Here is a 25,597-nt window from a genome sequence, read left to right as displayed (position 1 = left end):
CCCAAAACAGCTCCCAGGACTCGCACAGCCCTCGTGCCTGGAGGGCACAGGATGCCTGGGGAACCACGGGGAGCTCACACCTGCCTGAGATGAGGAAGGCCCACAGCAGCACCAGGGCTGGCTGAGCTGCAAGTCCTGCTGAAAAGCGCTGGGAGGAGTTTTCCACTTCCATTCCTGCCCTCGGGATCCGTGGCACCGACTGTGGCAGCCTCCCCGTGCAGGCAGAGCAGAATTCTGCAAACATCCCTGGCGATGGAAAGGGCACAGCTGTGTCACCCAGGGAAGGTGTTGAGGCCTCTCTGGGTGGGCTGGGGCTGGGAATCCGGTGATATTTCATTAAAATTGTTTAATTTGAAGATCTGTTGCTTTCTCTGCTTCCCCTTGGGCACGGTGGGGCCACGCTCTCATCCCTCTTTCCTGAGGATGGGATCGAGCAGTGAGTGCTTCAACAGCTTGGGCAGAAACTCGATTGTTTCCGAGTGCTAAGGGCTGTGCCAAAGCCAGCTCGTTGGGCATCGGTGCGAGGGAAGGGAGGGACAAATCTGTGCTGTGGGCAAGACAAAGAGCGTTCAAACAAAGCCCCAGGCCCCTCAAAAATGTTCTTTAGTGGGAGCAAGTGGTGCAGCCTCCAGCACAGGGATCTGTGTCACTGACCTTGGTGGCTGCACATGAGCACCGGGCCAGGGGCGCGTGCCAGGCTGGAAATGCGTGTCCAGAACCTCCCTCGCGGGGAGGACTCGGGCACCAAGGCCAGACATGGAGCTTCTCCTTCATCCTGCAGCTCCTCGGGCCTCCTCACCCTGGCACATCCACCCGAGAGCCGCTCACCCCATGGCTGTGACTGCAGGTGTCCTGAGGATGGGTCCTGGGTGCCCTGAGGATGGGGCAGGAGCTGGGGGTGACCTGAGGATGGGCAAGGTCCTGGGTGCCCTGAGGATGGGAAAGGTCCTGGAAGTGCTCTGAGAATGGGGCAGGAGCTGGGGGTGCCCTGAGGATGGGGGAGGTCCTGGAAGTGTCCCAAGAATGGGGCAGGAGCTGGGGGTGTCCTCAGGTTCTGTGAGGATGGGAAAGGACCTCATGGTGCCTTCAGAATGGGGAATGTCCTGGCTGTGCATTGGGGAGTTCTGAGGATGGGGGAGGTCCTGGGGGTGCCCTGAGAACGGGGAAGGTCCTGGATGAGGACTGAGGTGCACTGAGGAGCTGGGAACGGGCATGTCCTGGGGGCGCAGAGGTGCCCTGAGCATGAGGAAGGTTCTGGAAGGTGCCAGGTTGGCCGCAGCCTGACGTAACCTGGCCCCGTGGAAGGTGTCTGTGCCCACGGCAGCGGGTTGAACGGGGTGATTCTGCATGTCCTGTCCCACCTGAGCCTTTCAGAGCGGCGGTGACATGGGTGGGGTGTCCCACTTGTGTGAAGTGTCCCAGTGACATGAGTGGGGTGTCCCACAGGTGCAGGGTGTCCCACATGAGTGGGGTGTCCCAGTGACACGGGTAGGGTGTCCCGGTGACATGAGTGGGGTGTCCCACATGTGTGAAGTGTCCTGGTGACACGGGTGGGGTATCCCACACGCATGAGGTGTCCCGGTGACACAGGTGGAGTGTCCCACATGTTCAGGGTGTCCTGGTGACACAGGTGGGGTGTCCCACAGGTGCAGGGTGTCCCAGTGACACGGGTGGGTGTCCCAGTGATGACCCGGGTCCTGCTAACACGGGTGAGTGTCCCGGTGACCTGGGTGGGTGTCCCGGTGCTGACCCGGGTCCCACTGACTGACCCGGGTGGGTGTCCCGGTGACCCGGGTGGGTATCCCTGTGACCCGGGTGGGTGTCCCGGTGCTGACCCGGTCTCGGTGACCCAGGTCGGTGTCCCAGTGTCCCGGGTGGGCGTCCCACTGTCCCGGGTGGGTGTCCCACTGTCCCGGGTGGGTGTCCCTGTGACCTGGGTGGGTGTCCCGGTGCTGACCCGGGTCCCGGTGACACGGGTGTGTGTCCCGGTGCTGACCCGGGTGGGTGTCCCGGTGCTGACCCGGGTCCCGGTGACCCGGGTGAGTGTCCCGGTGCTGACCTGGGTGGGTGTCCTGGTGCTGTCCCGGGTCCCGGTGACACGGGTGGGTGTCCCGGTGCCGACCCGGGTGTGTGTCCCTGTGACCCGGGTGTGTGTCCCGGTGCTGTCCCGGGTGCGTGTCCCGGTGCTGTCCCGGGTGCGTGTCCCACTGTCCCGGGTGTGTGTCCCACTGTCCCGGGTGTGTGTCCCGGTGACCCGGGTGTGTGTCCTGGTGCCGACCCGGGTCCCGGTGCCGTCCCGGGTGGGTGTCCCGGTGACACGGGTGTGTGTCCCGGTGTCCCGGGTGTGTGTCCCGGTGCTGACCCGGGTGTGTGTCCCGGTGCTGTCCCGGGTGTGTGTCCCGGTGACACGGGTGTGTGTCCCGGTGCTGTCCCGGGTCCCGGTGCTGTCCCGGGTGTGTGTCCCGGTGCTGACCCGGGTGGGTATCCCAGTGACCCGGGTGTGTGTCCCGGTGCTGTCCCGGGTCCCGGTGCCGTCCCGGGTGTGTGTCCCGGTGACACGGGTGTGTGTCCCGGTGCTGACCCGGGTCCCGGTGCTGTCCCGGGTGTGTGTCCCGGTGCCGACCCGGGTGTGTGTGTCCCTGTGACCCGGGTGTGTGTCCCGATGCTGTGCCGGGTGTGTGTCCCGGTGCTGACCCGGGTGGGTGTCCCACTGTCCCGGGTGTGTGTCCCGGCGCTGTCCCGGGTGTGTGTCCCGGTGCTGTCCCGGGTCCCGGTGCTGTCCCGGGTGTGTGTCCCGGTGTCCCGGGTGTGTCCCGGCGCTGTCCCGGGTGTGTGTCCCTGTGACCCGGGTGTGTGTCCCGGTGCTGTCCCGGGTCCCGGTGCCGTCCCGGGTGTGTGTCCCGGTGTCCCGGGTGGTGTGTCCCGGTGTCCCGGGTGTGTGTCCCGGTGCTGACCCGGGTCCCGGTGCTGACCCGGGTGTGTGTCCCTGTGACCCGGGTGTGTGTCCCGGTCCGACCCGCTCCCGCCGCTGCTCTCCCTCAGCGCGGCGCGGCCCGAGCCGCCCCGCCGCGCGCGGCCCCCCCGCGCCGCTCCGCGCGCGGCCCCGGCCGGCAGTGAGCGCGGCCCGCCCGGGCGGGGGGGCGGCGCAGTGGAAATTTCCACTCCCTGCAGCAGCAGCGGCGGCGGCCGCGGCCGCTCGGGCGGCTCGGCGGGGCCGGGGGCGGCGCCGGCCGCGGGGGCAGCGCGGGGAGGGCCCGGCCGCGGCCGCGCGGGGGTCCCGGCCCTCAGGCCGCGGTGCGGGGCAGCCCCGGCGCGGCGGGGGCGGCGCTTGGCGCGGGCAGGGCCGGCGCGGCCGAGCGTGCGCAGCTCCTGCGCCCTTTAAGCCGCGCCGCCCCTGCCCGTACGGGCGTCTGAGCCGCGGGAGCCGCGCGGGAAGGAGCCGCCACAGCGCCGGGACGCGCCTTCCTCCACCTCCTCATCCTCATCCTCCTCCTGTCCCCCCCGCTCCTCCTCTCCGGCCTCGCCGCAGCCCCCCTCCTCCCCACCCGTGCCCCGCTCCTCCCGCCACTGCCAGCTCTGAGATGCCCCGCTATGAACTGGCTTTGATCCTGAAAGCCATGCAGAGGGTGAGTGAGGGAGAGGAGACGGGAGGAAGGGAGGGAGGCAGGTGGGACTGGCAGACCCCCGCCCGATCCCAGCCTCGCCCCGTGCCGTGGCCGCGCTGTCCCCGCGGTGGCCCGGCCGGCCCCGGCCCCGCAGTGCCGCAGCGCGTCCCGGGCTCCGCGGGGCTCGCCCATCGCCGCGTCCCTGCCCTCGCAGCCTCGGCTGAGCCGCTGCCCCCGAGCCGCAGTCCCCTCTCCCCCTCCCCTCCGCTCCGCAGGTAAGCAGATCCCACGCTCTCCGAGCGGCAGCGATGCGGTTTTGCTCGCCCGTCCCCTCCCTCCGTGCCCGGAGCAGGTGAAGCCGGCCCTTGCCGTGCCCCTGCCGCCGCATCCCCCTCTCCCTCTGCAGCACCAGCGCTCTCCATCCCCCTCCCCGCACCTGCGCTGGTGCGCACCTCCTCGGCCGCCCTGGGCTCCGCGAAGCCTCGGGGCGAGGGGCAAGCGGAGGATTCGCTCCGGCCAGCTCCCAGCCGCGGGGTGCCACCTTCCCCCCCGTGTGCCAGGGCAGTGCCAAGGATGGGGTTGTGCCCGCAGCAGTTGAGCGGGGCCGATAGGCCGGGGCCGTATCGCCCCCGGGAAGGGGCGCTGGGGGTGGCAGCAGCCGTTGCCGCTGTTTTTTGGCAGCGCGGTGATAACGGAGCTCGGTTAAATGATGCTCTTCCCATTCGGCAGGAGCTGAGTCAATACGTGGGGGAAGGGGGGGTGGTGGGAAATGGGGGATGTGTGTGCGTAAAAATAATAATAAAATAAGGCCATCTCCGTGTGGATGGGAGGTTTATTTGGTAAATAACAGCTGATACTGGCCCTTCTCTAGTACCTTCTATAGCCTTTGTTTATCTGCTACTTTCCAGCTTAATATGCGGTGCTGGTGTTGGAATGTAGCAGCATTTACGCTGGGCTGGAGCCCTCTGATCCAGCCCGGCGTGGATACTCTGCTTGGATTTACCCTTCATTCCCACCAGCACCATTTCCCACCGGGCAGCAGCTCAGCAGCGTGGCCGTGGTTTTTTGGGAATTACGGAGCACGTCTGGTGTGCTGCATGCACTAGTACATTTCCATTCATTTTACATGGACCATCCACATGTCGGGGCTGGCTTTTTTTCTTTTTTTTTTTTAATATATTTTTCCCCGTGGTTTAGCTGCAGAAGCTGTAGTAGAGACATCTCACCTGGGTCCTCTAGTGGAGAAACGCAGCAGCAGGGAGAAAGCCGAGTGACATTGCTGCACCAGCTCACCCGGGCACAAAATACGCTGCTTTTCCACTTGCTTGTCAGCGTATCATTTCTGTCCGATTTTTAATTTTTTGTTCCTTTCCACACCTCTCCCCTTGGGTGGATGAGGCAGAGATGCTTTTTGTAGCCGTGCTGTTGATGGGGGAGATGCTTTAAGCCAGGCGGGCACTCGCAATGCAGGACAGGACAGCAAGCGTAGCAAATCTGCCATAATACTGATGCAGGAATAAACTGACTTCTCTGAAAGGATGCCATGGAGTGCTCTCTGCTGGAAAGGCTCTCTGGTTTCTAGGATCTGGCCACGGAGATGCAGGGATAAGCTTTTAGCTGTAAGATGCTTCTAATGAACATCAGTGCACTCAGGATTTAACATCTGCAACCTTTGCCTCTTTGAAGTTGGACTCTCCAGCATGTTCTTTCCACATGGATGTACCTTTAAAGGGTTTTTTTTTTTAGCTCTGTGATTATGTCTAAACGTTTCAGTTTGTGCTGGTGTTTTTAACCCACCCTTGTTGTAAGTCTAAAATTTAGAGTCTGTCTGTAGGTGCTGCTATTTTCATGCTGTTTTCAGCACACCGGGTCTGGGTGCTTTTTCATTTCCCAGTATTTTGCTGCTCCTGCCTTTCTTGTGCCCTGAGAACACTTGGAAATATTTTCTCGAGTGGTTTTATACTCCATGGTGCTGCTGGACCTTGGCTGGGGGGTGCTCTAATGACCCCTGTAAGCTGTGCATAATCCTGGCTGTAATACTGAATTAAATGAGGCAAAATATAAGGATCATAAGCCAGTCTGAAATAGTGGAATGAGTCCGTAACTCATTCCTGTAGAAGAATAAACATTTCTTTTCCACACTGGTGACAGCACCTGGGCAGGTGTTCCCTGTCAGTCCCTCTGCATGTCCTGGTGCTATCTGAGCAAGTCCTGACTCTTCTTTTGGTGTCTGTGATGTCCTTCCTCACCTGTGGCAGGTCCCCTGTCCTCCAAAAAGAACCCCAAACCCTTGTCACTTGGCTTTCCTGTGCCTTAGGGCTTGTCCTGAACTTCTCGGAGCTCTCTGCCGTGCAAACCTCAGCCTGGAGGCTTTGCTGCCTCTCTTCAGAGGCAAACTTGGTGCTTCTGTAGGGTTTCCCCCACCTACAACTTTCTTTTAATAGTTCCCTTGGCATTCTCAGGGATCCAGAATAACTCCCTCCAGTTTATTTTTGTTACTTTAAGCCCTGTTGTGCCCAGCCCTGCTCGTGTCCAAGTCAGGGATCCTTTCCTGTTCTTCTCCTCCGTGTGGCATCTGTTGGGAGGGTCCCAGGGCAGCACACCCCATCCATCCTGCCTGATGCTCTCCTCAGGCTTGGCAGGCTCCAGAGCCTCTTCAGTTCTCCTTTTGTGCCTTAAAAATGCAGCACCCAAGAGCTTTGGGGATGGGAAAACTTTCACTTTGCGCTGGTTCCACTTACCAGCCTTTGTCTCTGGTTGTCTGCATGGACTTGCCACAAAAAGTCAGGATTTTATTCTAAAGTCAAAGCTGGGCAGCTCTTCTTTGTCCTGATTTGTGAGACAATGGAATTGGACTAAAATCACTGTATTTTTATATACGAAAACACAGGATATTTTATATACTCTTTATATATAATTTTTCATCAACAGAGCCTCCAGGTAGTGACTCTTAGGAAAAGAACAATAAAAGCCCTAAAAGCCACCCTAAAATAAACAAATCTCCTTTCTCTGTGGTGTATTTGGAGGGTGAGGGGTTTGTGTTGCTGCTTGTGAGTTCGAGGAGGAGATGCTTTGGGCAGAGCAAGGTGTGAGCACACGGAGGTGAAATGATTCATTTTGCCCATTGTGTTGCTTTCCACACTGCAGCACAGAAAGAACAAATGCTGGGGGGAGCTTGGTGGCAGATTTGTTATCAGCAGTGTTGTCCAGGTGTTTGCAAACCAAACCTTTACCTGCCCACAGCAGCCCCAGCCAAGCCCTGCAGCTGTGCTGGAGGGGAAGGTGCAAAATGAAGACACAGCTGTCCATGGCCTGAATTCCCTGTTCATAACCAAAACTGAGTTTTTAAGAATTCCTGATTTTCTCCCGTCTTCGGCTCTGAGTGGGGGATTGTGGTGGAGCAGCACCTTCAGGAGGGAAGGGCAGTGAATCCCCAGGAGTGAATCTGCAGGAATTCTCACTGGCTGGAAGAGCAGGGCTCTGCAGGGAGCTCTGAAACTCCCTGGGAAGGAAGGAAGAGCTGGAAATGGTTTCCTGCTGCTCCAAGGCTGTTCGTGCAGCGTGACTGTTGGGTGGCAGTGCCAGACCTCCAAGGAGGCTGGGACACAAGAGTGGGAATCCCACAGTCCTTGAGCTTGGAAAAGACTTCCAGGATGGAGTCCAGCCTTTGACTGATCCCCACCTTGTCACCCAGAGCAGAGCACAGGGACACCCGTCCTCAGCAGCACCCCTTTGTAACTGGAACTGATGGGCACTTTGTAAATAGCTCACGAGTATTTCACTAAAAACTAGGAAATTCATCAATATTTTATTAGCAGTGTGCTCATCTTCACCTATGACGAAGTTCAAACACAGAGTCATAATCTAAAACCTAACCACTTGTTTTTCAGCAAATACCTGGACTAGGAGACCCATCCACCCACTTCTGGAATCCCAGAGTGGTTTGGGTTGGAAGGGGTCTTAAAAATCACCTTGTTCCACATGGCAGGGACACCTTTCACTATCCCAGGTCACGGCAAGCCCTGTCCAACCTGGCCTTGGACACTTCCAAATAATAATAATAATAATAATAATCCTGCAGTGAATGTGTGCTCTCATTTCTCCAGCCATGTTCTCACAACACAGCTTGTCTTCAGCAGCTGTTTGTTGCTTTTGGAGTGGGTTGCCGTGTTTCCAAAATTCCCTACCTGCCGTGTGGAGATTGTTGGCTATTTTGGGAAGGCCAAAGTAAATGGGCAGTAGTGTTGCTTGACATCTTGACTATTCCACTTAATTGCTGTGTAGGCAGCTGCAGCAACTGGGCTTTTGATGTCTCAGTTGCCAGGAAGGAGGGGGAGAGAAGGAAGCAGGAAGATACTGGGTTTATTTTATTTCCTTTCCTTTCTGGTGAACCACCTGCTCTTCCAATGGAATTGTGCATCTTCCCCACCCCTCTTCCTAGATGAGCAAGTTAAAATGACAGACACAAAAGTTTTTTCCTCTGTTCCCACTGGCATTTTCAGTAGGCTGGAACAGGCTCTTGAGCCTGGCAGGGAGGGATCCTGGAGCTGGGGGTGGTGCTGGGAAGGAGACCAAAGCCTTGGAACTAAAATCCAGGATCAGAAAGCAGCAAGATCCAGCACTGCCTCTGCTGGAGGAGTCACCTTTTTGTTTTCTGCCTTGAACATTCCATAACAAGAACTGGGTTTTGGAGAGTGTGGTGTAGACAGCTTTTGGGAACGATACCCTCTTGCCTGATATTTGACATTTTCAGTCTTGGAAGAGCTGGAATTTTTGCCAAGTGTGGCATACGTGCCTGGGACTGCAGAATAGTTGAAGCCTAATTTCAGTTTCTTGCAGGCCCCTGGTGGGATTTCAGTGGGGTTTGGCCAGTCCCTCTTCAGGGGACAGCAGTGGGGGTTAAACCTTTGACTTGAAACTTCTCTGGGCTGCCCCTGGTTGCTCCTCAGCAGTGAACTCTTTGCTCCTGGTTGGGTTTGGTTCCTGCTGTGAACAGGGAGGTGTTGGTAACTTCAGCGTGAGCAGACTGTGTCCCTGAACTCTTGGGAGAACCCTTTGTGCTGAGCAGCATTAATCTCTGATTGTTGGAAAGCCCTGAGACGTGACCGACTCCTGGAAAAGTTGTCCATTGTAGCACTGAGGAGAAACTGCTCCTTCAGCTCACATGTGTCTGTGTTTTCTGTCTCCTAACTTCATCAGTTCCATGCTTTGGAATGATGGAAGCTCTGCTTTTCTCCATGTGTTCTTTCAGGAGCTGATTTCTCCAGTTCCCTTATCCCAGAACCATCATTGCCACACAAAAACTGCTTTGGCAGTTGTTAAGTTGTTGGTTGTTGGCAAGTAATTTATCTTCCTTTTTTTTTTTTTTTTTTTTTTTTTTTTTTTTTTTTTTTTCTTTGCCCAGAGAAGCTGTGGCTGCCCCTGAATCCCTGGAAATGTCCAAAGTCAGGTTGGAGCAGCCTGGGACAGTGGAAGGTGTCCCTGCCATGGCAGAGGTGGCACTGGATGGACTTTAAGGTCTTTCCGACCCAAACCATTCCATGATTTTATGATTTGTCAGGCTCCATCTATGGCAGGCTGATATCTCCTGGAGCCACAGCCACCCACACCTCCCTGATTGCAAATGTGGGATGAAGGAAGAGCTGTTTGTGTGGAAGCAGTTGCTTGGTAGAGCTTCATGTCCCACCCTCTGTGTCATCTGAGGGCAGCAGGAACCTCTGGGCACCAGGTTATTCTCTGGAAAAATTCCTGCCCTGTGGAGCAGCAGCAGTATTCCCAGTGGGCATGGTGGAGCTGATTAAAAAGGTGAATGCAGGGAAAACTAAAAATACAGAAAGAGATGCAAAATATGACTAGTTATGGAGAAGTGGAACAGGAAATATTGGAAATAAATATGTGGAAAGTAAGGCAAGATGTGAAGACCTGTCCTTCCTGTGGAGCACTGGTGCAAATATGGGTGCTGAAAATTAGATTGTAGAGAAAATTCATCACCCTGGTGAGGAGAAGGGCAGGAAGGAAGTGGATGGTGTAAAGGGAGGGTCGTGAACCCAAGAAATAGCATGGAGGAACTGCAGAAATACTGTTGTTCTGCTATTTTTTACTCCTGGTTTGTCCACTTGCAAGGCAATCCTTGTGTTCAGTCCGGCAAATATCTAAGGAATAATTAAAAGCCAGGTCCATGCAGAGGAGGGAATGAGTTCAGTGGAGTTGGTGTTTTTGAAAAAGAAACCAGTGTTCAGTAGCTTTTAATAGATATATTCTGCATCAAGCTTTGTAATTAGCATTAATTGTTTTAGAACCAACAGAATTTTATTGAACTCTGGTTTTGGTGTCTTGAAATCTCTTAAGAAGGATCACAAGTCTTGAAACAGCACCCAGCTGACTGGGAAGCGTGGAGAGCCTCAAATTCTTGGCCTATGTATGTTCCTGAACTTCTGTCTCACCTATCAATAATCCTGGGGGTGCTTTATATTCTTCCAAAGATTGTGGGCAGCCAGAAATGTGATGGGAATTTGGGGAAGTCTTAAAGAAGCTTAATGAGTCTGGGTTTTTTTGGGTGGTGGTGGTGTTTTTTTTTGTGTGTGTGGTTTTTTTTTTTTTCTTCCTAGAAATTTGAAGAAGAATTTCTTCCTGGTATCTTGCCCAGTTTCATGAGGACTGACACTTCTCCTTTCTCATTTCCCAAGTAACTTCTGCACTGTCCCAGCCAAAATCCTCCTCAAATGGGATGAACCAGCACATTTTTTAGGCTGGGATTATCCAGCTCCTGCTGAGTGATGATCACCACCAGCTGCATCACAGCATTGAGCTTCCAGCTGAAGGAAAGGGCATCCTCAGTAGTGGCAGAGATTTTGCAGCATTTCTGATATTTGCTTCTGAAAAGGTGATAACCTTGTCCAGAGAACTGAAGTGGTCCCAGTTCCACTCCTGAAATCAAATTCTTGGCTGTTGAGCCTTGTCTGACCCATTCTCTTGCTGCTGCTCTGGTGACCAAGTCTTCATCTCCTTCATCCCTGCCATGGCAGTGAAATGTTTGTGCTGCTGCGTTTTGGGTTGCCAAAAAAACAGGATTTGAGCCTTGGCACTCAGAGTCTTGCTGCACCTTCCACTGCAGTGTGACCTGGCAGGGAAATCTTGCCTGCTGCTGTGTGATGCCAGAACCTTCCAGTTTTTGCCAGCCCCTTCCCACTTCCTTGGAAATGTTTGGCTTTTTGCCCTCTGGTGCCCTTGGTTTTGCTGTTGTCCACGTGGCTTCTGGGTTGTCTCTGCCCCTTTTGCTTTCAGTTCCTGTGGAAAAGAACTGTGTCCTGTGGAGGGGGATGTCACCTCTCTGTGGTTTCCTTGCTGGGCTGGGCTTTGTGGTGACAAACTGAGCTCAGGAGGGCCCTGCTGGAGCTGCAGCCGAGGCAGGAGAGGTTCTGCAAGGCCAATTCCTTGGCAGCTTCTGCTCCCTTCGCAGAATTCCAGAGCTTGGAAAAGCCCTCTGAGACCATGGAGTCCCAGCTGTGCCCCATGCCCACCTTGTCCCCAGCCCAGAGCACTCAGTGCCACCTCCAGGCCTTCCTTGGGGACTCCAAACCTCCCTGGACAGCCCCTGCCAGTTCCTTTCCATGAAGAAATTCCTCCAGATAACATTTGTCACCCATGGAAACATAAACCAATTCTTTGGGCAGACAAGGGGCAAAGGAAGGTATTAACTTCTTATTTTCTTTAAATTGATAATTGATGGATTAATCTCCTGGGTATGATGGTTATCCTGTCTAGGTAGGTCTGGAGAAGACAGAATTTCTCTCTGGTATCTCTGTATTTTAATAGATAAAAAGGGACTTTTTGTCTCCTTCCCTCTGTCCCCAGCTTACCCCCCTTGCCCTGTAGGTGTTTGGAGTTCTGGGAAAAACAGTGGAAGCAAATCAGTTCCTTATTCCTGCTGGAGTGCTGGGGACTGGCTCTTGGCAAAGGGAACCAGCCAAGTGTGAATGTCACAGGCAGTGGCACGAAGTGGCTCGGGGAGGGTGATGCAGATTCTGCAAACATCCATTTTCTCTTGCTTTGCAAGGCTGGAGCTTTTCTTGTGTCCACTGACTGCTGGAGTGTCCTTCCTGTGCCTTCTCCCCCTCCTTCATTTGTGACTTGGTAGGACACTGAAATAGGTGCATTTTTTTGGGATGAGGGGGGGAAATGGTTTAAAAAACCCCAAGGATGACAACTAAATGATGTCCTGCTCTAACAGTGTCAGTCCCAATGCCCTTGAGCTCCAGTTGGCCTCGCATCACTCCAGGTCCTGCTCTGTAATTGTCCACTGCACACCCCATTTCTGACTGGCACTCAGTTCTCTGTGTCTCTTGCTCTGGGGTTATTTATTTCTCTCATGTCTCCCTCAGCAGTTGTGTAGAAAAGAATCCAGAAGAATTTATGCTGGAACAAGCTGCTTTTTTGTGCTGCTGCAGTAAAACGAAGACCAGAGCTGGAGTGATTCCTGACCAAAACAAAAGTTCCTTGCGTGTTCGTAACAGCTCCTTTGAGTGAGTGACTTGTTCCTTGCACCTCAAATTGGATTGTTTTCATAGTGGTGATTTTTGGAGTTGGTTCCTGAGTTCTCCAGACCAGCAGGAGGTCCATGTGGTGGTGATGCAGAGTGTGACCAACAGGTTCAGCCAGGTGGGCTCAGGGAACCTGGAAATGTGGCCCTTCCCTGCTGCAGCCTCTGGAGTTCAGGGCTGGCCTGGCATCCCCAGCAGCTCCAGTTATTTATTGGGTGCTCCAGGTCAACTTCTGCCTTCCCTGTCTGCCCCAGGGGGGTTCCTGGCACATTCCTCTGCCCCAGCTCCTGATTTTCAGGGAAAAGCCTAGAACTGCTGCCCTGGATGCTGAGGGCTCTGTTGAGCAGCTGCCAAGGATAGCCCCTGCTTCCTCAAGGGCATGTGCTACATAATTTATGTATCACTTACTCCATGAAGAGCTTCAGTGCTCCTTTTTTTGTGTTCTGGAGTGCTGCAGTAAATGGAACAAAGCTTTTCCTCCTTTTTTTTTTTTTTTTTTTTTTTTTCCCCTAAGAGATGTTTTTCCTTCTGTTTACTGTGGAGCAGTGGATAAGTAAGAACTCACTGGTGTGTCCATGGCCAGAGGTGTGAGGAGCCTGGAAAACACACTCAGGGGGTTGCACATGGTACAGACCCCACTCAAGGCACGAGACTTCAGGTATTTATTAATTTTTCTGTGGCAGAGGTAATATTTTCCACCATCCTGGCAATCTGGTCAGATTTCTTCCACACAGCAGAGCTGTTCAGTAGGTGAAGTGCTGCAGACCTGATTTCGAATACTCTTGCTGGGAGGTGGAGAGGGAAAATGTTGGTCCCAAGAAATAATCTGAAAACTGTGAGCAAAGCACTTAATTTGCTAACAGTGGACACTCCTGTGGGATAGGTGGGCATCTGCATCCCTAAATTAACCCTTAAAACACCAGGATTGGTGAGGAGAAAAGGAAAGTCAGCTCAGACACTTCCCATCTGCCAAAAAGCCAAGAGAACTGAGAAGAAATAGTGGCTTCAGAGCTGGAGCAGTTGGATCCTGGCATGTTTTAATCACCCATTTTATTAGAAAAGCACTGTGGAGAAAGTTTTCCTTTAGAACAATCGTACAAATTTCTCCTCAAAATCCCACCCTGGGTCTGCTTCACATTATGAAATCTCTCTTCAGGGACTTGCTTGGGATTTTTTTTTTCCCTTAAGGAACAGGCTGGGTGTTGGAGAGACATATGCATTGTTTCACCAGAGCTGCAGCCTCTATTTCCAGACAAGAGGGAAGCACATTGTTTTGTGTCTTTGATATGATCCAGCCAGAAAACAGCCTCAGGGAAGAAAATTCCCAGTCCTTGGCAGCAGCACTGTCTTTCTGCCTTTTTTTTTTCCCTCCCTCTGTCAGTGCCACAATGTTCACTGTTCTAATAACTCAAGACTAAACTCACATGGGGCATCTCAAAAGTCCTTTGTAAGACTTGAGGTCAGAACTTGCTGAAAGTTCAGAGGGACGAGTCTCATTTTCCTAATGAAGAAAAGTTCCAGGGTTATTTTGGAATTAGGTCTGAGAAACTGGTACAAGAAGCTACTTCAGTGCTGTAATTTAGTGACAGTGCAGCAGATTTGTGGTGGCTGCTGAAAACTTTTCACCTTCCAGCTCAGGCAAACTGAGCCCTGCAAAAAAACCCCTCAGGTGTTGGTGACAAAGGGCAGGGTTCAGCTCTCTGAAATTTGATTATTTCAGGTGCATGGTCTGGCTGTATCATCCTATGGAAGACACTCCAGGAACTTCACTTCTGGTTTATTTTGGTTGGAATGAGCCCCCTGGAGCTGAAGTGACTTTATTGAGGAATGTCACAGTTTATTTGAGGGCAGCTGCATCTAATGCTGACACACTTCTCAGAGAGTCTGGATGCTGGAATTACAGAAGGTTTGGATTCCCAGGGACCTCAAAGCCCATCCAGTCCCACCCCCAGGGCAGGGACACCTTCCATTAGCCCATCCAGCCTAGCCTTGGACATTCCCAAGGATCCAGGGCAGCCACATCTTCCCTGTTAATATCCTGTTTATAGAAACACTCTGGATACTTCTGGTATGAAACTGAATTGATTTTAACAGATATTTTTGTGATTTTTTCCATATTGCTCTGTAGGATATTTGTGACAGGTCACTGATGAACCTTCAGGGAAGATGGTGGGGCGTGAGCTCAAGTTAAAATCAAATATTTTTTAGTAACGAGAAGGACAACAGAACATTAAAAATATTAATTATTACAATTTCCTTATCTGGCTGCTCTTCTGGTTTTCTGTATAGCGGATTTTCTTTTTTGTCAAATCTCTTCTTCCCTTTGTCTTAAAATATTTATAGTTTTGGTATAAACATAACGTAGTTGAAAAATTAGCTGAATATAGCAAAAGACACAACACTATTAAAGTGTTGCTCCAAAGTGCTTAAAACTAAGAATAGTCCATTAAACTTGGCTCTGGTTGCATCATCTGATGTGAAGTGTTTATAATTTTGGGTTGGATTAAGCTATTAGACCATTTAACTACTCCTGTATTTGCGGGTGGGGAGAAATGTGAATTATTCTGTGGAAGAATTGAAAATACATCTGTGGTTTGAGGCTTCTAAGGAATGATAAATTTAGCCCAGTGCTGTAATCAGTCCGTTTTGTGCCATTCTCCTTAGTCTCTCATTATTGGCTGTAATTCCAGCAGAAGGAATATCTCTATTCTCAAGTGGGTTTGTGGTGCTGGGGGGGAGCCCTTATTTTTATTTTTTTAAGTTTTTCTCCTGAAAACCAGCTGAACCATACAAACGACACAGTGGTGGATTTCTCCTTAAGTTTGAAGGTTGAAGTTGTGTCTTGCTGGGAGCTATTTTTACAATCTGTGAGGACTTGCACGTTTTTACCTCAGCACCGTTGCTGCCTTTAACACAACATGTGCATTTTCAACCTTAACTGTCTTGGAATCTGAAATGGTTTTATTGACCCTTTAAACAAACCCAATATATGGCAGGGATACTAAATATAAATATCCCTAACAAAGAAACCAACCAAACATTAGAATATGCTATCAGGCTGTTTGTATTAATGATTAATTAATGGGGGAATGGGAGCTTCAGCCTCGTGCCAGAGAGTGAACTGGAAAGGGGATGCCTGGAGCTGATGCTTGTAGGATTTGTGAGATTTTATGGCCAGAGAAAAAACCCAGTGTTGGTTTTCTTGTGCTTTAACCAGTGTGTGGGAAAGAGGAGTGGAGTCGGACCCTGTTCCTCACCTTCTGTAGTAATCTCATTATTGCTACTAAAGGTTTGTGTTCTCATCTTTAGACTGACCCTGTTTTTTTGCTTTGGTCTTCCCTTCCCATAGCCCTTGGGTGTAGGAAATGGAAGAATCCCATGTCCAGCTCTCTCTAAACCCATTGGAAGCCTCTGGGTTGGTAGAGGGCACTGAAGCCCTGGCACAGGTGCCCAGAGCAGCTGGGGCTGCCCTGGATCCCTGGCAGTGCCCAAGGCCAGGTTGGACACTGGGGCTGGAGCAGCCTGGCACAGTGGGAGGTGTCCCTGCCATGGCAGGGGTGGCACTGGGTGGGATTTGAGGTCCCTCCATCCCAAACCATTCCATGATTCTGTGGTACGTCCCAAGGCGTAAACAAGAGCTGGGAGCACATCCCAAATCCATGAGGGAGCCACCATGCAGCTCCTCAGTGCCCCTTCCTCTGCCACCAAGTTTTCATTTTCCCCTTCCCTCCACTTCCAGCATTTTGGTCCTGCTTGCCAAAATGTTTCCTGATGTGTTTGGGAGCTGACAGGTGGGATTGGGAATTCGGGAAGAGCGCGACAGGGAAGGTTTTGCCTCCATATCTTCCAGCTCTCTATGATGGGATGGGAATGGATGCTGGAAGGGCATTTCCTGGCATCCTTCCAGCTGCCAGAACCCACCCAGTGTTCCCTCCTGTGCCTCTGGTGCTTCCACAAAACCCCAGGTGTGGGTGTCCAAAGGCACTGGCCCTAAAGTGGGATGTCAGGTGGAGTTTTGCTTCTGCCACTTGCTGGAATGGGATGTTTTCTCCCCTTGGATCACGTGGATGTGTATGGAGATCTTTCCAAGTGAAAAATAACCCTGTGATTATCTGTACCCCAGACAGGAGCAAATGCACCTCAAAACCTGCAGAATAACCCTGGTTCTCCAGCTGATTTAAAATGGATGTTGGTTTTTGACAGTGCTGTGACCTCACTTTGATTTTTCTAGCAGCCTGCTGGTGTCTCAGGTGCTTTCCTGTGGTGCCAGGATCTCCCAGGACTTGGGGGGTGCAGTGCAGGAAATGCTGAGCCAGGTTTGGGCTCCATAGCCATTCTCATTTGTTTGGTTATTTTAATTTTATTTTCCTAAGATTGCTGGAAAGAGGAAGATCTGGTTAGTGGCTTGAGAAGGATACTTGTGAGACACCAGAGTAAAGAAAAAGAAAATGTGTTTTTGTTGCTTGCTGTGTTCTGGGGAATTTGGGTCACTCAATCCTCCCGAATCGCTGCGTCTCTGAAGGTACCTGTAACCATTGAAGTTAACTTGTGAAAGGCTTTTACCACTTTAGCCCTACAAATATTGAATGATGTCTGTTATGGATTGCAGGAAATATAAAGGGGGAAAAATCTGTGGTGTTCAGTGATTTGTTTTACTACACTTCAAATTTTTTCTCATTACTTCATGAAATTCCTCTCTAATTCAATCTTTGTCTTTTGTCTTTGCTGCCTTGCAGGGTTGGTACAGTAGGCCTCACTAAACTTAGCTGCAACTAAGAATTTCTCCTACATCAACTGAGTTAAGGCTGATGCTCTTGTGGAATGTGGATTAAAAGTGCGTGCTAAGTTCCCAAATTTGAGAAGCGGAGAAAAGTAAATGTACCACTGCCACCAGCATCAGGACAGCAAACCAAGGGACAAAGAATTTGACCCGCTGTGTTGATTTTGGTTAAAACTGGTTCACGTGGTGCTTAAGAGACGTTGGCTGGGGGGCGAGAAGTGGACGTCAGCGAAGGCTTTTTGGTTACAAAATGAGGGCTTCTTTGGAGCCAGCAGACATTGCCATTGTGGCCCTGTACTTCGTGCTTGTAATGTGCATAGGTTTCTTTGCCATGTGGAAAAACAATCGGAGCACCGTGAGTGGCTACTTTTTGGCAGGGCGTTCTATGACCTGGGTAGCTATCGGGGCCTCGTTGTTTGTGAGCAATATTGGAAGTGAACATTTCATTGGGCTCGCAGGATCTGGAGCGGCGAGCGGATTCGCCGTAGGCGCGTGGGAGTTCAACGCCTTAATGCTTTTGCAGCTTTTGGGATGGGTCTTCGTGCCAGTCTACATCCGGTCGGGAGTGTACACCATGCCCGAATACTTGTCCAAGCGGTTCGGAGGGCATAGGATTCAAATCTATTTTGCAGCGTTGTCTCTACTTCTTTATATCTTCACCAAACTCTCGGTTGACTTGTATTCAGGGGCGCTTTTTATCCAAGAGTCCCTAGGGTGGAACCTCTACCTGTCGGTGATCCTGCTGATCGGAATGACGGCGCTGCTGACTGTGACCGGAGGGCTGGTGGCCGTCATCTACACGGACACCCTCCAAGCGCTGCTTATGATCATCGGGGCCCTCACACTCATGATCATAAGCCTCATGGAGGTCGGTGGGTTTGAAGAAGTGAAAAGGAGGTACATGTTGGCGTCACCAAACATCACCTCCATCCTCCTAACCTACAACATCTCCAACACCAACTCCTGCAACGTCAGCCCAAAGCCCGACTCCCTCAAAATGCTGCGCGAGCCGACGGACGAAGACATTCCCTGGCCTGGATTTCTGCTGGGACAGACCCCGGCCTCAGTGTGGTACTGGTGCGCCGACCAAGTCATAGTGCAGAGAGTTCTGGCTGCCAAAAACATCGCTCACGCCAAAGGCTCCACCCTCATGGCCGGCTTCTTGAAGCTGCTGCCCATGTTCATCATCGTGGTGCCGGGGATGATCTCCCGCATCCTGTTTGTGGACGACATCGCCTGCATCAACCCCGAGCACTGCTTCCAGGTGTGCGGGAGCAGGGCCGGCTGCTCCAACATCGCCTACCCGCGCCTGGTGATGAACCTGGTGCCCGTGGGGCTGCGCGGGCTCATGATGGCCGTGATGATCGCCGCCCTGATGAGCGACCTGGACTCCATCTTCAACAGCGCCAGCACCATCTTCACGCTCGATGTCTACAAGCTCATCCGGAAGAGCGCGACCTCCCGGGAGCTCATGATCGTGGGCAGGGTCTTCGTGGCCTTCATGGTGGTGATCAGCATCGCCTGGGTGCCCATCATCGTGGAGATGCAGGGCGGGCAGATGTACCTGTACATCCAGGAGGTGGCGGATTACCTGACCCCGCCGGTGGCCGCCCTGTTCCTCATGGCCATCTTCTGGAAGCGTTGCAACGAGCAGGGCGCTTTCTACGGCGGCATGGCCGGGTTCGTCCTGGGCGCCATCCGGCTGATCCTGGCCTTCTTCTACCGCGCTCCCGAGTGCGACCAGCCGGACAGCAGGCCCGGCTTCATCAAGAACATCCATTACATGTACGTGGCCACGGCCCTGTTCTGGATCACCGGGGCCGTGACGGTCGTGGTGAGCCTGCTCACGCCGCCGCCCACCAAGGAGCAGGTGAGGACCACCACCTTCTGGGCCCTGTGGAAGCGCGGCGCGCCGGAGAGCGCCGGCAAGGGGGAGCTGTACCAGGCGCAGGAGAAGAGCATCCTCAAGTGCAACGAGAACGCCATCCACATCATTCCCAACGGGAAGTCGGAGGAGAACATTAAAAACGTGAAGCCGGAGGACATCAACCTCCTGGTGACGTGCAGGGATGACAGCAACCCGGTGATCTCGGTGAGCCACTCCGAGGTGGAGACGCCCGTGGATTGTTATTCCAACGGACAGGCGGCCCTGATGGGGGAGAAAAAGCACGAGGAGGAGGAGGGGACTGACAACAGGGCGAGACATTTGAAATTCATAGATTGGTTCTGTGGCTTTAAAAGTAAAAACGTAAACAAGAGAGTGGTTCGGGAGGTCGAGGAGGAGACTGTTTGTTTACAAATGCTGGAAGAGACTCCAAAAGTTAAACTATTACTAAATACTGGACTGGTCTGTGTCTGTTCGCTTGGAATCTTCATGTTTGTCTACTTCTCTTTGTGAGTGAATAGTGAACTTTTAAGGGTATGGCTTAAACATACAGAAGTTGATACAGGTCTCTGGAGATTTTTGGTTTTTCCTTTCTTTTCTTTTCAAACAACATAACCACAACCCAGGCATTGTTTACGCTATAATTGTAAGATCAACTCAGCTTTAGCCTATTTTGAGACCATTTGAGATGTGTTGTCCTCCCTCTGCTGAAAGCAGAACCTGTCCTGTGGTGGCTTTTTCTTTTTTCCCTTTTGTGTTGTTTCTTTTTTTTGTTTTTTCCATTTGCAGCACTAACCTTTTGTTTTTCTGTGTATAAATATACCAAAGGCAGGCAGGTGGCTGTGTTTGAAGTCAGGCAGTTACAGCTCAGTCAGCATTAAGTGAAGATAACAGGTAATCAGTTACCAGTGTGTAAAATCTGAGTGATTAAAGCTGTGTCAAAAGATTTTTAGATGCAGAGCTGTGATGCACATTTATAAAATCATTGTATTACCTTGGCCAACTTAGCACTTCTTAATTGCACTCACTGCTTTCTTTTCTTTTTTCAGTTTCTCATTTTTCTTCTGGCAACAACAGGAAGCTGTTTTGTCTCATTTTACAGCACTTAAAACATGATAGCTCTTAGCAGCTTTCTGCCTTTTTTTTTTATTCTTTGTAAGGAAATTTTGTCTTTTCATTTTTATCCACTGTAAATTCCACTGCTGAAAAGTTTCTGTATTAAAAAAAAAAAAAAGAAAAAAGAGAAAAATCTAAAACAAAAATAAGCCTGGAGATGACAAACTGTCAATAGAGGAGGACAAAACAGAAATACTCTTTCTGTGGGGTTTTGTAGTATATTGAAATTGAAGAATCACAGAATTCTTGGGGTGGATTTGGGATGTCCCTGGGCAGCTGTTCCAGGGCTCTGGAACAGCTCTTTCCACCTCCAGGAAAGAAATTTTTCCTCAGGTTTGGATAGAATTTCTTGAGGTCCAGTAAATGTCCAAAAAAATTCATTCAGCCTCTCCAGCCTCTGAACCTTTAGGATGTTTGGATTAGCTTCTTTTTAGGGAAAAATCTGTTTGTAGGTTCTACCATATGGGAAATAAAGAACCATGAGGCTTTGCATGTCTTGAAAAACCGTTTTTCACCCTGCAGAAGCATTTTCCTCTGCTGTAGATGGGAGGAATCCCAGAGGAGGAAGAGGAGGAAGCCCCAGTGCTGCAGGGGGAGAACAGCTGTGAAGGGGAGGAAGGGGAAATGGGGGAGAGAGGTGAAAGTGCTCCTTGTTTTCCAGAGTCCTTTTGCCCCATGTCTTCTCCCACTTCCCCTTTCACCCTGTCAAACTTCCTTTCTGTTTTTTGAGGAATCCCAGAATCCCTGAGCTTGGAAAAAGCCCTCAGTGATCATTGGGTTCCAGCTGTGCCCAATCCCCACCTCGTCACCTAGCCCGGAGTGCCGCGTTCCTCGGACACCTCCAGGGCTGGGCACTCCAGCAGCTCCCTGGGCAGCCCCTTCCCATGAGTGACCTTTGTGTGAAGACATTTCCTCCTTCCCTCCCTCCTCAGAGCCATCCCGAGGGATTCGGTGTCGGGAGACAGGGAGCGCGTGCAACCACAAATCTGTGTCGGCAATTGAGGTCTGTCCTGTCCTCAGGATTTTTCCAAAAGCCTGAATTCCTCCCAGGCAGTCACAGCTATTTGTAGGTCTCCAGATCCAGAGGATGTTTCTTCCAGATGGACGGATGGATGGATGCCCAGGCAGGGATGAGCAGTTCCCAGGTGGGGAGGATGTGTGTGCAGCAGGTTGGTGCTCCCATCCTTCCCCAAGCCGAGCGGGGTCCTGGTTTTGGGAGCAGAGCCCACCAGTATTAAACTCCTTCCCTCTCCAGGACAGTGGTCATATCCAGGCTTTCCATGGAAATAATTCCTCCAGTTCTCTTTGCTCCTGAACCTGAGCTCATTCAGGAGAGCACAGACTAGCTGGGCCAAAATCGGGCTGAGGGACCATTGTGAGCGTTCACCAAAACCAGTTCAGGGGTCCAGCACCGTTTCCTTGGCACACAAACGAGAACCAATTCCCGTGGGGGAAACCATTTTGTAGAGATGAAATTTGGGCCAATCCTGCCTTTGACTGCTGGAGAAAGTTTGCTTTTCCAGTGGTGCCATCCACACGGCTCCTAGTAGATAATTTCCAATATGTATTTTCAGATAAAAAGATTCACTTCTGTTTTTGGGGTGGTTTTGTTTGTTTTGGTGGTGTTTTAATATCAGTTGAATCTCATTCATTCCAAAACCTTTACCAGAGGCTGAGCTGCTCCACTTTTCTCCACTTGGTTTAGTTGTTGCTGCTGGGAAGTAAAATTACTCCAAAGTGGAAAACTTGGAGTGTTGTTGCAATATATGTAGAGAGGAGTCAGCATACGTGGTGTTGATGTTGCTGCCAATGGGACAAAACACATTTTCTTATGATTTGTGTGGCCACAGCTTAATTTGGGAAAACATTTAAAATCCTTAAATGTGGTGTGTGAAATTAACGGCATCTCAAGTTTTGCTTCCTTAGTGGGCTGAGCTGTGAAGGATGGTTTGATGTAAAAGCAGGGAATTGTTTCCATACGGGATAAAATCACTTAGGGCAATGTTTGATCGTAGTGGGATGAAGAATAACTTGTCGAAGGTAAAGAAAATTCTCTCTTGAGAAGGTTGGGATGTGGCTCAGACGCCTGGTTTTGACCCATGTCCGCTGGGAGCTCGGCACGATTTTGGAGCAGCGGCTGGCACTGGGATTTTCTAGGCTGCTCCTCGCTGTCCAGCGCCGTGCCAGCGCCTGGGAAGCCAGCTTAGCTCAGGGACCCTTTGGCCGGGCTCCATCGCCCCCCGCGCTGTCCCCAGGGTGCCTTACGCGGGTGCGGCTGGAGAGGCGCCGCCGGCGCTTCTTCCAACGCCTTCTCCCTGCTGCTTCCACCCCTCCGCCCCTCCCGGGCCCTGTGCTCCTCCGAGAGGACCCTTGGAAGGGTTGGCAGGTGGAATTCCATCCTGCTCGTGTGGTTGGATCCACGAGGAGCTGGTCCTTGGCCGCGCGAGGGAGTCCAGTCCTTCAGGACTGCGCCGCGGAGCCCGAGGTGCTCCATCTCCCACCTCCTTTATTCTCCCTTCTGCTGCACTAACGAGCTGCCCCGTTAATCACGCTGCTAATTGGCAGGCAGGATCATCGTGGGGTATTAATCTGCCTCCCCGCCCCATCTTTGGACCTGGAATTGTGAAGCTTTTTAAGCAAATTCTTTCTCCAGTGCTTTTTCTCTTCAGGTGTTTCCGAGGTGTTTCGTGCGCTCCTCTTCAGCCTCATTGTGTCGTAGAGATCCTGGAAGTTGCTGATGCTCTTTGCTGCGTAAAACCACTTAATAAAAGGCCTTTATTATTAAATAAAGATATTTCTAAGGTTCCAAACAAGCTGCCTGCTGGCGAGAAGGACCTTGTGTAGGAGAAGGGATTTTTTATAGCGTAAACAAGCCTTTGCTGAAGGGGAAAGTTGATGATTTTGGGGTTAAACACCCATTTTTTGGTCCAGCAGAACCACAGAGTGGACAGTCAGTTCCATGATTTTTTTTTTTTGCCTGGCCCCCTCCTCCTGGGTGGGGCTGGTTGTGCTTCTGTCTTGCAGCAATGGGTTTATTTATTATTGCCTTGAGCTTAGGATGACAAATCTTGGAAAACTGAGTTTGGAATGACAGCTTTTTTTCTTCTTGTTATTTCCCTTAACTTATTTTTTCTGGAAAGATATTTGAATTTTGCTCCTGGAAATGGTAGAAGCCTTTTATTAAAAAAATTAATAAAAAAAAAAAAAAAAGAAGAGGCTTCTTGAGAGTGTAATAGTGAATTTTTGGAGACTGTTTTTATTTAAGTTTTTTTAAATGGCTGATTTGATGCTACTCTCTGCCAAAGTTTAGAGCTTTTTTTTCTTGTTGTTGTTTAATTTTTTAAAAAATAATTTTTCCTGTTTAGCTTTTAGGGAAAGGAAACAGTGCGAGACTGTAAGAAATAAAAATGGCCTTCAGTATATTCCTTATATTGTGTATTTTTTACTTCTCCACTTGTGTGTTCCCTGATCCCAGAAGGGCCAGGATGAGACTTCTGTTGAGAGTCATGAGCCCTGTAACCAAGCAGAGAAAAGGATTTATTTCCACGAGGTTACAGTGGAGGGGGCAGAGCCACCCAGGGAGCTCTGCCAGCACTTAAAAGATGCTTACAACTTTAAAACAGCTTTATTTTTTTTATATATCTATTTTTTTAAATCCTGAGATATAGGAGGTGTTGGGAATTGCTCCCTTTCAGAGGACAGAGACATGGAAGAAGCTGGAGTTGCCAAGCTCCAGCTTTCTCAAGGAAATCTTTGGATTTAGCATGTACAGAGAAGCAAAATTACTCATCTGTTAATTTGGTATTCTGTATGTTCTGTGCCCTTAAGTGTAATTGTTTTGAAAATAAAACTAACCTTGTTACGTGATGTTAAAAAGCAGACTTCTGTGCAATGTTTTAATTTTTTTGGTTTTTTTAAAGAAAATGTTTGTATATAATTAAATGGTTTAATGTGCTTTAATTGGCCTAAGGTAAAGAGTAGTCCTAGAATGTAAAACATATATAATTAGAATTTCTGATTTCACTGTGAGATCTCTGAACTCTTGTTTTTTTGTTTTGTGTTTTTTTTTTTATTTTATTTTATTTTATTTTTGCAAAGTGGTTTTGTTTTGTTTACAAAACACTTTCTCTTTGATTTCTTTCCTGGTGTTGGTTTCAAGGCATTTGCTTCACTTCTGTTCCAATCTTGAACTCATGGTATAGTGACATCTGGTGACACTTGGCATTCTCAGTTCCACTGTGTAAAGTCAGACACTTTGAGCAAAACTGGCGGTGAAATGACAATTCTGTGTCTAGGAATTCACGCTTTTAAAATGAGGTGGTTATAAAAATAGTTGCTGTGCAAAATGTTAGTAGTCTTCTTCAAGAAGAAAGCAAAATTTTCTAATCTCACTCGAGCAGTCTCTTCATTCATCATCTTCTTTTTTAAAGCACAGTGTCAAAGTGATGCTGCTTTACCTTGTATCTCTGAGAAAAATGTTTTTTTAGATATCTGTGAAGTATTTTTGGGTTTTGTTGCTGTTGTATTTTTCTGCAGATTTTATATAAAATACCAGTTAATAAACTGCCTTTTTTCTGTTGGTTTTTTTTAACTCTCTAAAATACATTTCAGACCAAAACCAAATGATATCATATAGCATTTGAAACCTGCCTTTTTCCTTGTCCCTTGGTTGTTTTTTTGGAAATAAGCCAAATGGGCATGTAGATAAGATCACTATAATGGAACCAGGTCTCTTTTGGTAAAGTGTTATTTAAAGGTCTGTTAAGATCTTATAAGACAATATACTGAAAAAAAAAAAAAAACCTTTACTGTAGTAGGAATATAGATTTAGAAGTGTTAATGAGATTAATACAGCTTAATTATATTGTAAGTTGCTACTGTCCTTAATGACAAGCTTTTTGTCATAGAAACGATGTATGATAAATTAATTTTGGTCTAGTGTATAGAATTATCATATTGCTATCAATCTTTGAAGTAAATCTGATGCAAAATTTTCATAGTTTGCATTGCTGGCCCTGTGTATACTGTTCTTTGTATACTGTATGCATTTTATTTTGCCTCCTGCATTAGTCTTCAAACTAAAACTCTTATTAGAGAGTATTTGGATACTTTCAGACTGTGTTTCTTGCAGTTTACATTCCTTTACCATGGCATTTTGTCCTGTCTCAAAGTATTGTATGGAAATGTTTCAAACTTCTGTACAAAGTTTCAATAAAAATAGAGAAAAAAAAAAAAATCCAAAAAAAACCAAACCGACCAAGCCACCAGAACAGAGATTTTTGGAGTATTTTACTCTCAGTAAGCCCTGCGTCCCTGTAGGTAAAGATGATTCCTGCTTCTCCTGGTTATTCCAAAGGCAAAGCCAAACTGGGTTCTTGGAGACTGCAAGGAGAACTTGGGGATCCCAAATCCTGAGTTTGGCCACTGGTTTTGGGAGGTGGGGCTGGGCTCAGGGCACAAAACAGGAGTGAACCCCCCTTTAGCAGAGGAATCTGCTTGGATATTGTGAAAAATTCCTTTTTTTGTTTGTTTTATCTTTAAATATCCTGTTCGATTTCTGCTTAAGCAATTCTTGAGTGGGAGCAGCAGCTTCTTACTGACTCTGGGGTTAAAACATCAGCACATTTTGTGAGCAGAGCCCTGAATCTCCCACTTCCTTCTCCTCATCCCT

General features: G+C 49.9%; 2 protein-coding genes across 2 annotated transcripts in view; both read left to right on the top strand.

Annotated features, from left to right (window-relative positions):
• The first annotated feature begins 3,520 nt into the window (after positions 1–3,520).
• The window catches only part of MRPS6 (mitochondrial ribosomal protein S6), a 45,489-nt gene continuing 23,412 nt past the window's right edge, over positions 3,521–25,597 (top strand). The window contains exon 1 of the mRNA XM_021546342.3: positions 3,521–3,626. Within this exon, the coding sequence (XP_021402017.1) occupies positions 3,582–3,626 (45 nt within the window). The 5' untranslated portion in view covers positions 3,521–3,581. The remainder of the gene's footprint in view (positions 3,627–25,597) is intronic.
• SLC5A3 (solute carrier family 5 member 3) lies at positions 17,161–25,196 on the top strand. Its single transcript, XM_031505831.2, has one exon. The coding sequence runs from the start codon at positions 17,176–17,178 to the stop codon at positions 19,321–19,323; it is 2,148 nt and encodes a 715-aa protein (XP_031361691.2). The 5' UTR covers positions 17,161–17,175; the 3' UTR covers positions 19,324–25,196.

Source organism: Lonchura striata, chromosome 2, assembly GCF_046129695.1.
Source record: "Lonchura striata isolate bLonStr1 chromosome 2, bLonStr1.mat, whole genome shotgun sequence".
Lineage (NCBI taxonomy): Eukaryota > Metazoa > Chordata > Aves > Passeriformes > Estrildidae > Lonchura > Lonchura striata.
The sequence above is the reverse complement of the archived record's forward strand: the minus strand, read 5'-3'. Positions and strand labels throughout refer to the sequence as shown.